This window comes from Canis lupus, chromosome 5, assembly GCF_011100685.1.
Source record: "Canis lupus familiaris isolate Mischka breed German Shepherd chromosome 5, alternate assembly UU_Cfam_GSD_1.0, whole genome shotgun sequence".
Classification (NCBI taxonomy): Eukaryota; Metazoa; Chordata; class Mammalia; order Carnivora; family Canidae; genus Canis; species Canis lupus.
Genome location: NC_049226.1, coordinates 1,001,652 through 1,019,702, shown reverse-complemented (window position 1 = coordinate 1,019,702; position 18,051 = coordinate 1,001,652). Strand labels below are relative to the sequence as shown.

At 43.7% G+C, this 18,051-nt stretch overlaps 1 protein-coding gene across 3 annotated transcripts; it reads left to right on the top strand.

Moving 5' to 3' along the window:
• The first annotated feature begins 109 nt into the window (after nt 1–109).
• Nucleotides 110–16,946, top strand: ACAD8 (acyl-CoA dehydrogenase family member 8). 3 transcript variants are annotated; one of them, XM_038535590.1, is made up of 12 exons: nt 159–347; nt 2,535–2,635; nt 3,079–3,248; nt 4,051–4,160; nt 4,702–4,778; nt 5,152–5,289; nt 7,160–7,295; nt 7,389–7,486; nt 7,828–7,980; nt 8,616–8,718; nt 8,865–8,931; nt 16,045–16,946. In XM_038535590.1, exons 1-12 carry the CDS (start codon nt 218–220, stop codon nt 16,088–16,090), a joined length of 1,329 nt encoding a protein of 442 aa, XP_038391518.1. In that variant the 5' UTR covers nt 159–217; the 3' UTR covers nt 16,091–16,946. The 3 variants fall into 3 exon arrangements, with proteins under 3 accessions (XP_038391520.1, XP_038391518.1, XP_038391519.1); XM_038535591.1 differs by lacking the exon at nt 8,865–8,931 and having other exon boundaries at nt 180–347; XM_038535592.1 differs by lacking the exons at nt 7,160–7,295; nt 7,389–7,486 and having other exon boundaries at nt 110–347.
• The last annotated feature ends 1,105 nt before the right edge of the window (nt 16,947–18,051 follow it).

Sequence of the window (18,051 nt, the reverse complement as noted above, 5' to 3'; positions counted from 1 at the left end):
TGCTGGGTGGCGGGGACGCCGAGGGCGGGGGCGATGAGGGCTCGGGCTGCTTCCTCAGGTGACACAGGCCGCGGCGGTAAATTGTAGGATTTACGACTCAGGGTCATGAAACACTTGTGATCTTGAAACTCCCGTTGAAACGCAGTTGTTACTGAAAATGGGGGCAACTACCCAGAGTTAACAGACCGAGCGTCCTCAGGCACCAGGCCATGCTGTGATGCGAGTAACAGGGGTGCGGGCCTACGAGGCCGGCGAGGGATGCCCAGCCTCGGTTTTTCTCCTTCTGGGGGAAAAAAAGGAAAAGAACAGCTTTTTACTATATGTCACTTTTCTTCACAACAGGATAGGTATGAATCCCTTAGGTCGACACCCAGCTCTGAGACGTACACTAGTCTACAATACCGTTTCCCTCTCGCCGTCCTAAAGCTCCTTCTCAAGGTGCCACCCTGTTCTAGCAAGTAGAGTCCTAAACAGTTACCCTTGCCGATCCCAGGGCAGATAAGTAGCTGTTCTGGCAACAAATAGATTAAATATTTGATAGGTTAATAACATTAGATGACAAATAGGTTAAATATGCAGGGGTATTTTTTTCTTTTAAAGATTTTATGTATTTATTCATGACACACAGAGAGAGGCAGAGACCCAGGCAGAGGGAGAAGCAGGCTCTGGGCAGGGAGCCCGACACAGGACTCGATCCCGGGACCCCAGGATCACACCCTGGGCTGAAGGCAGGGACCAACCCACTGAGCCACCCAGGGATCCCCTGGGGTATTTTTAGCATCTGGTTGTGTAGCTTCAGCCAAGGAGGTACTTTTTCACCTTTCAGAGAAAGTACCTCTTCGTTAGTAAAATGAAAGGAAACTGCCCTTTCAATGCGTCATTCTACATACTAAGGTATCAGGTTAACGAGAGTGGTTAACAGATACATTTTTGTTTCGTTGCATATCTTAATAAGCGAAACATGAGTTTTAGGAGAATTTTTATTCGTATTTTATTTCTGCAAGACTTTGCAAATACATGAGCTGACTGTCAGCCAGGAACTGCGGATTGTTTGTCCCTAACCTGTGTTACTGTGAGTAACCACCGACGTTAAGTTTCCTCTCTGGGCTTCTCAGAGTTGCCTACCTGTAATCCTCACAAGTCTTCCTTTCTGAGTTTGCCCGATACAGACCGACTGCTTTCTCGTGGCTCCTGCTTGCTGCCCATGCCCGCCTTGGAGAAACTCCACCATCAGCTCCTCTTCTCTGTTGGCAGGACTGCATCACTGTTAGGCACTGAAATAAGTTATTGCCAAGTGTCTCCATAGCCTTATATTAATGCACTTTAGCATCACCCCATCATGACCACATAGTTAGCACTAAAGGATGAAACCTGAGAAGGTAATACAGAGCCCTGCACTTCTTTCTGCCTCATATTTTACAGGCACCACTCTACCTCAGGGCTTCTCTTGGAAAAGTATAGGCATACACTCATTTTCTGTTAACACACTTGAGGCAGGTGGTCCTTTCAAAATGACAGTAATAAAAGAAAACAAAAGAGACATAAATGTGAACAATGTAAGTCTGGCGCACCCTGTGTAGGTTACTGAACCTGGGATGCGTCAGCTCCCAGGATTTGTGGTCCCATCTTTTGTAAGTTGGCTACACTATCCCCAAAAGGTGATTGTTTTCCCGGGAGCTTTACTAGGGCTGTTTAGGTTAAATCTCTAAGTACTACTATGGGGTAGTCTTTTATTAGATGTTTAATGTTCTAGAGAAACTTCTAGTGAGGCTGCACTACCTACCTGTTGATGTCAGTCAATTCATCTTCCTTAGCTTTTAAGTATCTTAAACCCCAAAAGCGAGGGAATTACCCAAAGTCACATCACTGATATAGTTTATGATAGAAAACGTCCTGAAAAAAAAAAAAAAAAAAAAAAACGTCCTGAGATTTTGGAGTCCGTCGGGTAAAAACATAGAATAAGGCCTTAACCATGTTTTCAACACTGGAAGGCCTTTTTCTACCATCAGGGTTATTGGTGAATGTTTGAAATTTGCCAAAGGCACAGCCTTATTAGAGGATTTTCTTAATTTGAAAGGTAGAACAAAGTATACATATGTTCCTTTTTCAATTAATCTTTTAAAATGAATGTATTGAAACAGCTATGGAGATTCATAGGACAGATTTTCCCAGGATACCAATACACAGAATGTAGGACATCCTAAAGGAAAAAATGTTTACCATGATTTGAGGGTCAGTGTGTATTTACTATTTCTTTAATGTGGATTTATGAGGAGGAAGAGATACAGAAGAATACTGAAAGAATAAGCAATTAGTAGGTAAATGAAGTCAGCCAATCCACTAGGGAGGAAAGGAGGAAGGGAAAAGGAGAACTCATTAATGGTAGGCAAAGCCATTCTATAGATGGTAAAGATTGTACCATGTAAGAGAAATGCTACGGCATGTTCCCTGTCTTAATTTCATGTCTCTTGATCTTGGCACTAGTCTTCCCTGACCCCTGTCCTGGAACTGAATATGTGCAATTTTACCCACAGCTTCCGTGGGACTGAATGAAGACCAGAAAGAATTTCAGAAAGTGGCCTTTGACTTTGCTGCCCGGGAGATGGCTCCAAATATGGCAGAGTGGGACCAGAAGGTGGGCGTTTTCCTTGTGACTAGATGTTCCAACAAATGCCTCCCTTCGTGACCCTTTGTCTTCATCTCCCATGTAGTCCTAATTGTTTGGTATTTATTCTCCTTGTGCAACTCTCTTACTGCAAATGAGAGTTCTAGTAGTGCTGTGATTCCTTTCCTCATCTCGTAGAGACTAGTTTTGAGTTTGTCTTTCCTTTTAAATCATACAAAGATGTAGACACTCCTAAAACCAAGGCAGTTCTCTTGATAATAAAAAGAAACTTTAATGGTAGAAAAACCAGTGCTTATAGACAGCGTTCTAACTGCTACTGTAGATAACAAATAGCCCATTAAGTTAAGAGAATATACACTCTCCCAAATGCAAACATCTTAATCCCTCGTTGTGCCCTTCAAAGCTAGGTCCATCTGTGAATCACTAACGTCCATGTTGTCTTTTGTACGTAGGAGTTGTTCCCAGTGGACGCAATGCGGAAAGCTGCTCAGCTAGGCTTCGGGGGAGTCTATGTACGAACAGATGTAGGTGGGTCTGGCCTGTCACGGCTTGATACGTCTGTTATCTTTGAGGCCTTGGCGACAGGCTGCACCAGCACCACGGCCTATATTAGCATCCACAAGTGAGTGCCAAAGCTTGGTAAGCACAGTGAAGTACTTGTACAGGTTAACTGGGAAATTTCAGATAAATAGGGAAAAGTTCATCTTTTCAAGTTGATTGCCATTGAGGAGCCTCTATCTCAAAAAATGAGGGGGAGGGATGCCTGGGTGGCTTGGCTCAGTTGGTTAAGCACCCAGCTCTTGATTTTAGGTCAGGTCATGATCTCAGGGTTATGGGATTGAGCCCTGCATTGGGCTCCACACTGGACATGGACCCTGTTTGGGTCCCTCTGCTCCCTACCTCGCTCACCCGCACATGCACTTGCTCGTGCTCTCTCTCCCTCTCTCTCTCTCAAAAAAAGAAAAAAGTTCACTCTAGTTTGCTGCTGCCTCTTGGACTTGAATCTGCCATCATATGTTGCATAGCAAATGAGGTGTGCCCACCTTCTCCCAAATCCTAGATTGAGCTAGAAGCAAACAGACTTCTCTAGGAGAGTAGTCATGGTCCTGTTCCCATCTTCCTCAACCCACAGATGAAGCCTCCAGAAATTTGTCAAAGTACATATAAGTCTTTGATTTTTAGGGAACTCATCTTACCTAGAAGTAGAGTGAACATCCAAGTGAGAAACACCCTGGCCCTGGGTAGTACTGTTCCGGGAATATGATGTAACTGAGGCCTTTCCTTTAAAGTCGAATCTTCTCAGTGGTGACTCCTCTCTTCCCACTCTCTCTCCTGCTTCGCTGCTGGTGTTTCCCGTCCCCATCAGATGTCCTTTTCTCCATATTAACTCTGTCATTGTCTTTTCTTCTCGGTGTACCTGTCAGCATGTGTGTCTGGATGATAGATACCTTCGGAAATGAGGAACAGAGGCACAGGTTTTGCCCACCGCTCTGTACCATGGAGAAGTTTGCCTCCTACTGCCTCACTGAACCAGGTGCGTTTGCTGCTCAGGTGAAATCACCGCGCACTATCTGGTCCCCCTGACACATAGAACCCTTGTTTACCACGAAGTCTGGTTGTGCAGTAACAACCATGGCCTGTAGTCAGCTAGCATACGAGGGTTCGAGGGCAGTCTCTGGCCTGGGAGATGGACAGTGGTCCAATTGCTGTCCACAGTTTTCACCAAACACCGAGTTCCTCTGGCAGTCTGCTTTTTTTTTTTTTTTTTTTTTAAGATTTATTTATTTATGATAGGCACAGAGAGAGAGACACAGAGGCAGAGGCAGAGACCCACAGGCAGAGAGAGAAGCAGGCTCCATGCCAGGAGCCCGATGCGGGACTTGATCCCGGGACTCCAAGATCGCGTCCTGGGCCAAAGGCAGGCGCCAAACCGCTGAGCCACCCAGGGATCCCCCAGTCTGCGTTTTAAAGTATGAAATGCTGAGCTTTTGGTTGTAAGTGATTTCCTTGGAAGTGGAACCGTGCTGGGACTCCTGTATCTTCACTGACTTTCTGTCCCACCCTCTCTGCCTTAGGAAGTGGCAGTGATGCTGCCTCCCTTTTGACCTCAGCAAAACGACAAGGAGATCATTACATCCTCAATGGCTCCAAGGTACCAGCATGCCCACCCTACAGAACCATCTGGAGATTGTTCCCATCTTCCTGCAGACATTGCCGGGATCCTTGCTATCTGCGAATTAATATTTCCTAGGAGTTTTACACGTTGGGTAGAGAACCTCAGACCTATTTCCCTTTATTTACCTTCACTTTGTCTTCTGCTCTGAGTCCAGATAATCTTGCTCATTTAGTCTCATCAGCCAGATCCCTGATTCCCCAGGTAGCACAGGTTCTTTCTCCCCTCCTTCATTTCTCCGTGCCAGCATGCCTCTTCATGTCCTACCGTCGGGGGGACTCTGGTAGTTTTCCCAGGTGTTAGGCTCCAGGGTGTGTGTCCTGATCCCGGTGCACCTCTCTCCAACCCCCAGGCCTTCATCAGTGGTGGGGGTGAATCAGACATCTATGTGGTCATGTGCCGAACAGGAGGACCAGGCCCAAAAGGCATCTCCTGTGTAGTTGTAGAGAAGGGGACCCCTGGCCTCAGCTTCGGCAAGAAGGAAAAAAAGGTGAGTGACTGTTGGACACGAAACAGTTCAAGTTAAAACCATTCAAGAGTCTGCCACCTGCCAGACCAATCTCTGTTCTGTTTTGGGGAATAGGTTACGTACTTGCTAACTTGTCTTGGGGGCAGTTGTTTCTATTAGGATTTCGACAGGAGTGTATGGAATAGAATAGGGTGTGGCTGAAGGAATAACTCACCACTGGGAAAAATGTCAGAGTTCACCAGTAGGTTTTATAAACTGCCTGTCGTTTTAGCACGAGGGATTTCTCTGACATCTGTCCCAACTCCACTGCTGACCTGTTTCTTATCCAGCTTCTTATTTTGGCACACTCTTTTATCCCAGGAGGAAATACTTACAGATCCGGGGGTGACTAGAAATTTCAAGAAGGGAAAGTGTATAGGCCACTTTTCTTTCTTTAAATAAAAATAAGATAGAACTCCCTGGAGATGATCTTGGGTTTCAGTAATGTAAGAGGGAGAGTATTTCTGTAGGGGCTTTGAAAAGACATTCTTAGGATTAAGAAATCCTGTAGCCAGATGGTGAGTCGTAGAACTGGGATCGCATAGCTGTAGCTGGCGGTGTGGTGAGACCCCTTCGGATGTGTTAGGCCAGGGCCCGGAAGCACCCTCCACCTCCAATAGGTACTGTTACAGCTAGGATCGGGGGAGAGGTCGGTAATAAAACGAGCCCTAAATATGCTTCTCTGTTCATCGCTCCTAGAGAGTTTATTTATTTCCCTCACGAGCTTTCCTGATACTTTATGAACTGCCAAAGAGTTAGAGGCTTTAGTGCCCCTTCTCTTTTTTAGTATAGTAAGTTTTTACTGAATTGCTACCATGTGCAAAGCCTGATGCTGGCTCCTGGGGTGGAGGAGGATACAAAAGTCACTCCTAAGCTTATCTGGAATGGTAAGACACACGCAGTCTTACCTGTATAAGGTGTGCAAGCTGTGTAGATGGTATGTAACTTGTATATGGGATATATAAGATACACAGCTGCGAGGAATGTCTGTATTGGGTCCTGCAATGTGGGCTGACCTACACAGCCTGACATAGAATTTTACAGGATCGAGTTTTACCGATTCAGTTTGTTTGTGCTTGTAAAGACAGTGACGATTAGTTCAACACGCGGGGGTGGTGTCCCCCTCAGTATTTGTGGTATCTACGACAGAATGCCGAGGCTGTCAAGTTTCACGCCTACAGAAAACCTGCAAATAAGTTGCAGAAACAGTGTATCTTTTCTTCCTTTCGTTCTTGGGTTTTCTCTCCCTTTTAAGTGTATACATCTTCTTCCTTTTTCGATTTATTTAATTATTAGTTTTGCGTTACATATTTTTTAATGTGAGGGTAATTTGGAAGGATATCTCTGTATTCATTCTGCGGGTGATGAGTGCCCAATATGTGCCAAGTATTTGTAAACAGTAGGGGAAGAGCAGTGAACAAAGGCAAGCTCTGTCCTCCTGGAATTCACCTTTCAGCAAGCAGGGACAGGGAACAGACCTGTGAATAAGCAAGGTACCTTCTGGTAGTTTTCTGTGCTACGAGAGACATAAAACAGGTTGATAGGACACTGGCTGAGGGAGCTTGAAAGCTTCTGTAATAGGGCTGGACCCTCAGAGGTCATGACTTTTGAGATGAGATCCAGAGTATTAGAAGAAACAACCATAAGACCAATTCTGGGCAGAGACAACAGTGGATCGCCTGTTTGGGAAGCCAAAGAAACATTCAGTATGGCCCTAAGGTTAGTGAGCAAAGAAGAGAATGGTGTGGGATGGAATTGGAAAGGCAGGCAGGGGCTTGCAGGCTGAAGTGGAGAGTCACTGCCCTGAATGCCACGCTGTTTGGGCAGCCATACAGTCCCTGATTTTTGCCAGGTGGGGTGGAACTCACAGCCAACCCGCGCGGTGATCTTTGAAGACTGTGCAGTGCCTGTGGCCAACAGAATTGGAAACGAGGGACAGGGCTTCATCATTGCCATGAAAGGACTGAATGGAGGAAGGATCAATGTTGGTGAGAACACAACAGGATGAGGCAGGAAGGTAGCTGGCGGGCGCTAGCAGCACTGCCTGGCTCTGTTGAAATGTTGGCGCTCTTCCTTTCCAGCTTCCTGCTCGTTAGGAGCTGCTCATGCTTCAGTCGTCCTCACGCGAGACTACCTCAGTGTTCGGAAGCAGTTTGGAGAGCCTCTGGCCAATAACCAGGTCATTTCCCAGATGCCCCTGCATGAGACCTGCTCTGTGGCCCACATTCTCTAGGAGGGTGAGGCTGTGGGTTCTCACTGGACTTCTGCCCCCACCTTAGAACTTGTGTTCTAATTTTATCAGTAATCGTTTTCAGGAGGTGATATCGAAGTGCAGGGCAAGGGAAGTGTGCTTAGAGCTCACAAGGCAGTACATTTTCTCTGTAGAAGAGGCAGAGACTTTGAAGCTTGGGGTCACTTAGAAAAGGTACCTCGTGAGAGATGTCTTATAGAGGGCCCCAGATCAGGTGCTGGTCTAAGCCTGTCTGTCTTGTCCGGTTCTCTCCTCCCCTGTTGCTGCAGTACCTGCAATTCAAACTGGCTGATATGGCAACAAGGCTGGTGGCCTCCCGGCTGATAATCCGCAATGCAGCAGTGGCCCTGCAGGAGGAGCGAGAAGATGCAGTGGCCCTGTGCTCCATGGCCAAGCTCTTCGCTACAGATGAATGCTTTGCTGTGCGTGATGATGCCCTCTGGCTGTCTTGGGTAGACAAGGAGCAGCTGCTAGTCCAGGGATGTTGAGAGCCTGTTAGTCTACTCCTGGGATGCTGCAGACATTGCCTTGGGGCTTAAGGATACCGTGCACTCATGAGACGCCTGCTTGGGACCTGCTCCATGCCTTTACACACTCCACTGTGTCACTGCCATTTGGTTGTGTTCTAGATGAGACACTACCTTTGGAAGAAGGTTCAGAGCAGCCCAATGCCTCTTGCTCAAATGTAGCACTACACTGTGTTTACGATATCAGGGGCAAAACTATTTCCACATGAGGCTGCATTGCTGCTAGTTGACATCATAGCGTCACAGAATCGCAGCCAGAGTGCTTGAGGGCGGCCTCTCCCCTGCAGGTAATAGACGGGCAGAGCTCTCTGAGTTGCCTGCCTGGTGGGAACCCACAAGTTTGGTAGGTAAAGTTCCCTTGTTATCTAACCACGCAGAATACAGACCCCTCCTTTGGCCTGGTCATCTGTAGGTTGTTCTTCCTCCTGTTAGATTATAGTAGGTGCCAGATTGGGGGCTGGGGTAGGAAGAGAAGCCATGTTTCCACAGTCTTCCTCAATCAAAGATGTCTAATCCCTGTCTCCCTGAAGATCTGCAACCAGGCTTTACAGATGCATGGAGGCTATGGCTACCTGAAGGACTATGCTGTTCAGCAGTATGTGCGGGACTCCAGAGTCCATCAAATACTAGAAGGTAAAAATTGCCAGAGCTGTTCTCCAGAATGGTTAGCGGATCAGCACTTTCCCCAGCCTGTCTGTCCCCGTGCTGACTGGTTCTCAGGGTTCCATCAGGCCCTGTCTCTTGCCTTCCTCCTCCCTCTTTCTCCTGCCCCTGCTCAGGAAGTGTCTGTGGATGCCGTACAGAGCACTCGCCTGGGAGTCAGGAGGCTCTGCATTGTCACCGTGGGTAAGCCGTCAGATCACTCCGTTTCTGCTCTTTCTCTTTGCAGATTTTAGAGAACACTTAAACTCAGATAATGTACGAGAAAGCATTTTGAAAACTACAGCAGTAACCCTTACCAAGTCCTTGGTCCTCAGGGATCCGAAAAGCTCTGTCCCATAATTAACAGGGCAAGTGTGAGCTAATTTGATCACAAGCAGCCTCTATAAATTGATGACATTTCTGTCAGTATTGCTAATGGATTTTTCAGTAAACGAAATCATATGGGCTGGATTTTTCAGTAAACGAAATCATATGGGCATTTTCTTGGCAATAACAGAATGGATTGGGCTGGAAAAGGTGTAAGCTGCTGGGATCCAGCTCAGAACATGGCCTCTTCCACTCCCCACACATGCAGAAGTCTTGAAATCACATACTCCTGTGTCGGTGTTGGCGGCCAGCTGTGGTTACCTTGTAGGAGAGCCAGGTGGGGCAAAGTCTTGCCGAAGTGCCTTTCAGTGCCGGAATGTGGGGCGGCTCCCACGCAGGCACAGGAGAGGCCTGTGGGCATTTTCACAGTGTTCTTGAAGCTGAGGAGATGCCAGAATGCCCCGGAGGGCTTGTGAAAGTGGATTGCTGGGCTTCACACCCAGAGGTCCTAACTCCCTGGGTCTTGGGGAGGCCTCAGAATTTTGCATCTCTAACAGGTTTTCAGGTGAGGCTGCCGCTGCGTGTCTGGGAACCCCACTCAGACCCACTGCTCTGATGTCATGTGCAAATCCTAAAAGTTAGAGTCTGCTCTCTTCTGCAGACCTCGTCCCTGAAATAGGTCGATGAGCTCAGTCACTGGTGCACAGGTTCGTCCAATTGCTCCTGCAGTTACCTCCTTACCCGGCATTTATGGATGACAGGTTTAGGAGGTACTTCCCTGCTTGTCTGACAACATGAGGCTTCTCCTTTATTCTGGCTTCACCTTGTAACCTTGTAAGACGAAGTGGGAAAAGCCAGCTACATTTATTTGAGGCCATGCCATTATCCACTTACAGAAAATTTGGGGCCCTGGTCTTTATCACTTTATTTCATTGTGGACTTTGTTATTGGATAAACCTGCAATCTTAGATTTGATTTTATTTGAGATGTGTGATTACTCATTCCTCGTGGGTATTCATATTTCTCTTTGCATTAAAAGCCTCTATAAATTATAAATGAAGCAAGAAGTTGACCCTTCCTTTCAGGGAAATGTTTTTGTTCTTTTATTTTTTTTTATTTTTAATTTTTTTTTTTAATTTTTTTTTATTTATTTATGATAGTCACACAGAGAGAGAGAGAGGCAGAGACGTAGGCAGAGGGAGAAGCAGGCTCCATGCACAGGGCGCCCGACGTGGGATTCGATCCCGGGTCTCCAGGATCATGCCCTGGGCCAAAGGCAGGCGCCAAACCACTGCGCCACCCAGGAATCCCTTTTTGTTCTTTTAAAATCCACTTTTCTGATTACCAAAGAAATTGGTATATTTATTGTTGAAAGCTTATAAAATATAGGGAAGGTAAAAGAAAATCACTCATGTTTCCACATTCAGAATTAATATTTTGGATTCCTGTTATAGGGAAGTCCAAAATATCCCCTGTGGGGCTTTTGTAGGTACTTTTTTTGTTTGTTTTGTTTTTTTATGTGAAGTATTATTGTTATATGATGTTAGTTTCAGGTGGGCAACACAATAATTCAACAGTTGAAATAGAGAAGGAAGGGCATTAACTCTTCTTTACATGTTTGGTAGAATCCTGCTGTGTGGCTGTCCAGTCCTGGATTTTTCTTTGTTGGGAGGTTTTTGATTGCCAGTTCAATTTTGTTACTAGTAATCAATCTGTTCAGATTTTCTATTTCTTTCTGACTCAGTCTTGGAAAATTATATGTTTCTAGGGATTTATCTGCTTCTTTCTCCTAAGTTGTCCAATTTGTTGACGCATCATTTTTCATGATAGCCTCTTATGATCCTTACGTTTCTGGGGTTGTAACTTATCTTTCATTTCTGATTTTATTCATTTGAATTTTCTTTTTTTTTTTTTCTTAATAAGTCTGGCTAAAGATTTATCAATGTTGTATATCTTTCCAAAGAAGAGGTTCTGAGGGCAGCCCTGGTGGCTCAGCGGTTTAGTGCCGCCTTCAGCCCAGGGCGTGACCCCGGGTCTCAGGATCGAGTCCCACATTGGGCTCCCTGTGTGGAGCCTGCTTCTCCCTCTGCCTGTGTCTCTCATGAATAAATAAATACAATCTTTTAAGTTGAATCTCATGAATAAATAAATACAATCTTTTAAGAATAAATAAATACAATCTCATGAATAAATAAATACAATCTTTTAAGAAGAGGAGGCTCTGAGTTTCACTGATCTTTTATATTGTTTTTTTAGTTTCTTTTTTTTTTTAATTTTTATTTATTTATGATAGTCACACAGAGAGAGAGAGAGAGAGAGAGAGGCAGAGACACAGGCAGAGGGAGAAGCAGGCTCCATGCACCGGGAGCCCGACGCGGGATTCAATCCTGGGTCTCCAGGATTGCGCCCTGGGCCTAAGGCAGGCCCCGAACCGCTGCGCCACCCAGGGATCCCTTTTTTTAGTTTCTGTTTCATTTATTTCACTCTGGACCTTTATTATTTCTTTCCTTCTACTAACTCTGAGTTTGTTCTTTTTATTTCCTAATGCTTTTAGACGTATGCTTAGATTGTATATTTGAAATTTTTCTTGTTTTGTTTTGTTTTTTTAAGTAGGCTCAACCCCAAAGTGGGGCTTGCACTCACAACCGTGACTCTACGGACTGCACCGCTCAGGTGCCCCCATGTTTCTTGTTTCTTGAAGAAAGGTTGTTTCACTATAATCTTGCCTATTAGACAGCTTTTGCTGTGTCCCAAAGATTTTGGAACATTGTCTTTCTGTTTTCATTTGTCTCCTGGTATTTTTAAATTTCATATTGATTTCTCTCTTGATGAATTTGTTGTTTAATAGCATGTTGTTTAGTCTCCACACGTTTTTCTACCATTTTTTTCTAGTAATTGATTTCAAGTTTTATATCATTGTAGTTAAAAAATGCTTAATATGATTTCAGTCTTTTTAAATGTGTTGAGACTCATTTTGTGGCCTCGCATGTGGTCTTAGGGAATGTGCACTCCCTTGTGCACATGAACAGAATGTGTATTCTGACATTTTTGGATGGAATGTTCCGTATATATCTGAAGTCCTGAAGTCCTGTCTGTTCTAACGCGTCATGCAAAGCCACTGTTTGCGTACTGAGTTTCTGTCTGGATGATCTGTCCATTGATGTAACTGGGGCGTTAAAATCTTCCACTATTGTATTACTGTTAATTTCTGTCTTTATGTCTATTAGTATTTACTTTAAATATTTAGGTGCAATTGCATCGGGTGTACAGATATTTATAATTGTTACATCCTCTGGTTGGATTGGTTCTTTTATCATTATGTGATTACCTTCTTTGTGTTTTGTTATAGTCTTTCTTTTAAAGTCTTATTTTAGGGATACCTGAGTGGCTCAGTGGTTGAGCGTTTGCCTTTGGCTCAGGGACTGATCCCAGATTTCTCTCTGCATGGAGCCTGCTCCTCCTCCCTTTGCCTGTGTCTCTGCCTATCTTTCTGTGTCTCTCATAAATAAATAAAATCTTTAAAAAAATAAAAAAAAACAAAATAAAATAAGGTCTATTTTACCTGATATCGATATTGTTACCCTAGCTTTGTAAAAATTTTACCTTTGCATAGAATATCTTTTTCCATCCCCTCACTTTCAGTCTGTATGTGTCTTTAGGTCTGGAGTAAGTCTCTTGTAGGCAGCATATAGATGGGTCTTGTTTTTTTTTATCCACTCAGACACCCTTTGTCTTTTGATTGAAGCATTTAGTCCATTTACATTTAAAGTAATAGTAATATTGATAGATATGTATTGAGTGTCATTTTGTTAATTGTTGTCTGGTTGTTTTCATTCAGTTTCTTTCTTCTTTTCTTGCTGTCTTCCCTTGTGACTAATGACTTACCTTAATGTTACACTCCGATTCCTTTCTCTTTGTTTTTTGTGCGTCTCTTACAGGTTTTTGGTTTGTGGTCACCATGAAGTCCATGTACAACATCCCATTATATAGCAGTCTGTTTTAAGTGATGGTTGCTTAAGTTCAAACACATTATAAAAGCAGTACATTTTTAGCACCCCGTTTTATGTATTTGATATTTTATGATCCCCTTGACTAATTTTTTAGATATAAGTGATTTTACTACTTTTTCTTTTAACCTTCACACTAGCTTTATAAGTGATTGATCTACTACCTATATTACATGTTGCTTTTACCAGTGAATTTTTTTCTTTCATAATTTACTTCTAGTTGTTGCCTTTTCTTTTCAACTTAAACAAGTCCGTTTAAACTTCTTGTAAGGTCAGTTTAGTGATGATGAACTCCATTAACTTTTGTTTGGGAAACTTTTTTTTTTTTTAGGATTTTATTTCTTTATTTACTGAGAGAGAAAGAGAGAGAGAGAGAGCACATGAGCAGGGGGAAGGAGCAGAGGGAGAGGGAGACGCAGACTCTGTACCAAGCACAGAGCCCAGTGTGGGGCTCGATCCCATGACCTTGAGATCATGATCTGAGCTGAAATCAAGAGTTGGACACTTAACCTCCCAGGCACCCGTATCTGGAAAACTCTTTATCTCTCCTTCCATTCTAAATGATAGGCTTGCCAAATAAACTATTCTTGGTTGTTGTTTTTTTCCCTTTCAGCACTTTGAATATATCATGCCACTTTCTTCTGGCTGCAAAGTTTTTACTGAAAAATTCTGCTAATAGCCTAATGGGTATTTTCCCTTGTACATAGCTATTTGCTTTTCTCTAGCTGCTTTTAAGATTTCTCTCTCTTAAAAAAAAAAAAAAAAAAAAGATTTCTCTCTCTCTGGGGATCCCTGGGTGGCTCAGAGGTTTGGCGCCTGCCTTTGGCCCAGGGCGCGGTCCTGGGGTCCTGGGATCGAGTCCCGCATCGGGCTCCCGGCATGGAGCCTGCTTCTCCCTCTGCCTGTGTCTCTGCCTCTCTCTCTCTGTCTATCATAAATAAATAAATAAATAAATAAATAAATAAATAAATAAATAAATAAATAAATAAATAAATAAATAAATAAATCTTTAAAAAAAAAGATTTCTCTCTCTTTTTTTTTAAGATTTTATTTATTTATTCATGAGAGACACAGAGGGAAAGAGAGGCAGAGACACAGGCAGAGGGAGAAGCAGGCTCCACGCAGGGAGCCCAACATGGGACTCGATCCCGGGTCTCCAGGATCATGCCCTGGGCCGAAGGCGGCGCTAAACCGCTGAGCCACCGGGCTGCCCTAAGATTTCTCTTTATATGTTATTTTTACCATCTTAATTATTATATATATTTTATGTCTTGGTCTGGCTCCCCTGGTTTAACTTGTTTGGGGCTCTCTATGCTTCCAGAAACTGTGTCTTTTTTCTTCCCAAGAGTAGGGAAGTTTTTAGCCATTATTTTTCAAATAAGTTTTCTGCATCTTTCTCCTTCTCCTTGTAGGACCCCAGTAGTGCAAATGCTAGTATCCTTGATGTTGTCCCACAGGTTCCTTAAATTCTTTTTTCTTTTTGCTCTTCAGCTTGTTTGCTTTATACTATCCTGTCTTCCAGATTGCTGATCCATTCTGCATCCTCTAATCTTATGTTGATTCCCTTTATTTTTTCATTTTAGTCTTCAACCTTTTTTTTTTTTTTTTCTGTTTTCTCTTTCCTGAAGTTTTCATTAAGTTCATCTACTCTTCTCTCAAGGCCCCTGAGCATCTTTATGACCATTATTTTGAAACTTTATCAAGTAGACTCCTTATCTCTGTTTGTTCAGGTCTTTTTCTGAGGTGTCTTGTTCTTTCATTTGGAGCATATTCTTGTCTCCTCATTTTTGTTTTTTCTGTATTAGGTAAGCCAATTGTGTCTTCTGGTCCTGAAGCTAATGCCTTAGATGGAAGGCATTCTGGGGGCTCAGTAGCACGATCCTCCCCTTGTGCTGTTGTGTCTGGGCCGTGACTACTGTGGGCACACTGGTGGCTAGCTGCCAGGCCCCCCTGTGCGTCTTGTGGGTGTGCTAGTGAGTGGCAAGGGCTTTGGTTGAGGGCAGGCACCAGCCCCTAGTGATGTTGCCTGCCAGCTATGGTGGGCAGTAACTGCTTGGAGGGACATCTGCTGAGCTGAGTGTGTTGAGCCAGGCAGGTCTACAGGAGAATGCCAGGGTGGGGCAAGCAGTGCTAGCCAGGTAGGTGGAGGAGGTCTTGCTCCCAAAGCATCTGGCCGACTAAGCTTAGGAATACAAGAAAAATGGCACTTGCTCACACTTCCATTACCAGAGAAAGTTCCTACAGATCCCTTCCCCTCTGACACATACCCTGAAAATTAGTCATTAGGCCTCCTTCATGTATGACGCACGAGTTTTTCAAACTGCTGCCTCTGTGGTGGGCTCTGAATGACTGTCACTCTGTGTGGGCCTGTTAAAAGTAGTGTCTCGGTTTCCTGTAGCTCCCTGGCTCTCCAGGAGTTAAGGTCCACTGATTTCCAAAGCCAGACAATATGAGGCCTCATCTTCCCAGTGACGATCTCCAGGGCAGGGGGTACCTGATGTGGGACTTGAACCTCTTGCTCCTTAGGAGGGATCTCCACACCTGTGAAACTTCCTGCTTATGGGTCACTGAGTCATGGTTTGGTTCCCAACAGTCTCTGTCCCTCCTACCCTTCTCGATGTGACTTTTTCTTTATATCTTTAGCTATAGAAGAGCTGTCCTGCTAGAGTTTGGGTTCTCAGAGTGGGTTTTGGTGTACGTAGTTGTGGCCTTAGTGTGTCTATGGTGAGCTCAGCATCTTCCTACTAAGCCATCTTCCCCTCTCCTGGAGGGATGTTTTTAAAGAGTGAATTTATTCCTTACTTCCTGACATTATTCTGTACTTTGGAGAGAAGTCTGTGATAATCCCATCCCTCTCAGGGTGAAAGCAACAATTGTAGTTTATATCCAGTACTACCATGAATGAGGACTTGGAGCACCCTGGGCATAGCTTTACGAAGCACTTTACTGCAACTAAATCTTTCATTCTTTCTTTCCCTTGCAGGCAGCAACGAAGTGATGAGGATGCTGATCTCTCGAAGCCTGTTTGAGGAGTAGCACCCAGACTTGATGTTCGGTCATGATGGTTAATGTACAACTTGAATCAGTATTGAGAGCTTTCATGTACCATTGTGTTGCATATGAGTCATGGATTAGATTGAAGGGCTGAGCTCTTCCAGGTGGATCCTAAGGTGTGTGTTGGGAGCAGCATCAGCTCTAGGACCGGGACAGAGTCCTCAGCAGAACTGGAGGAATTGCCCTAATTGGGAATGTCACAAGAAGATGTACTACCTTGTATTCTGATGCAAAAAGATGACCAGTGAAGATTCACCACCAAATCAAAGTCCTTTCTTGGATCCACATCATCTTGATTTGTCTGCATTTTGCTGGTTCACTAAATCTCTCTTCCAGGGATCTGGATGCTTCCATTAAGGGTTTTTTCTGATGATAAAGCAAAGGTGTAAGAAAGGAGAAATGGAGAAAAAATGTCCTCCTGTTTTTTCCTGTGCTCTGAACCTCAGCTAAAGATGCAGAGGGTTTCTCTGGGTTGCATTTCCTTTGTATTACTCCTGTGAGTGTAAGTCATGTTAAAATGAGTATTTGGGAAACGTTACTCCAGGTGTGATTTAGGGTATATCTGTACTTGTATACTTCCTAAATGTCAAGGGCTGAAATTATATGGGACTCTGAGTTCTCATAGTTTTCTTTTTTAGAAGCATGTGGTCTAGGAATGGTATTCAAGTTTCTATAACCCTTCCTGATACGTACTTTGAGATATTTTCTGACCTATCATTATAAGTTCATAGGAGAGAGAGAGAGAGAGAGTGATTTGGCAAAAGTGGTAGTAGGAAGGGATTCATCAAGACAGTAAAAATTCAAATTAAACTTTTATGAAAATGTATAATATCTAAAGAGAACCAAGAAAGTCATTTTCAGACAGGAAGGAAGAAGGAGCAGGAAAAGTGCAGAATTAGTGTGAGAGCTTCTTGCAACTTTGCCTTGTTATGCTTTGGGCTTGGCGTGGGATGGAAAGAAGATGTAAGTTGAATCTGGGTGGAGAGTTACTAAAACCAAAGTGTGGGTTTTATTTCATAAGCAGTGGAGAGGCAGAGGAGGTTTTTTTTATTTTTTTTATTTTTTTTTATTTTTTTTATTTTTTTTGCAGAGGAGGTTTTTAATGAAGAAATGATAAGTCATTGAAAAGAATATTCTGGAATGCCTTTGCAGGATGAATATGAGTGGGGAAAGACAAAGATAAGGCATGCCCAGTCCGTAGGTTCTGAAAGTAGTCAAGGTATAAGACAATTTGAGCCTGAACTTGGAAAGGAAAGGAGATGTGGGAAGATCCATGCTTAGAATGTTTGCTGTGGAACATGGAATATGAAGGTCTCCCTAGGAATTGGGATGCTTTCTGGAACTTCCGAGGCTTCTGTTCAGACTTGAAGCAAAAACAGGTGTTCTATTAAGCTCTTATTATTTGTGTCCCTCATAAGAGGCTGATAAAATGCTAATTATTGCAAATGCAATTCACACTGTTACCCTCATTATTCAGAGTTCAGTTTCCCAGCAGCCGAGCAAGGTATTTGACTCCTGTAGCAAGAATGTAGGGAAATTCAAGCTAATCTCTCTCACTGTTCATTTGGCTGTTGCATAAATGAAACCAAAAGGAGCAGAACAGACATGTCTTTAGGAAAATCTCTGCCAAGTGCTGATTTAGGTGAGAGATACCTACAGATAACTAAACACAACTTAACTTGGATGGACTTTATAGGCCTGGAAGGCTAGTAATTACGAAACAATTTCAGTTTCACACATTCATGAAGTGTGCTGGGACACAAGTAGCTTTGTGACCCTCACATGATGATCTGAGTCACAGTTGGATTTCTAATTGGATTGTCTTCATAATCTCTTTATCTCCTATTATAAGATTCTTACAGTTGAGGGGAAAATCTAGTTGCTCTGATTATGTGTATATTTAAACAGAAGAATAATAAGGGTCCCTGCCTTGTAG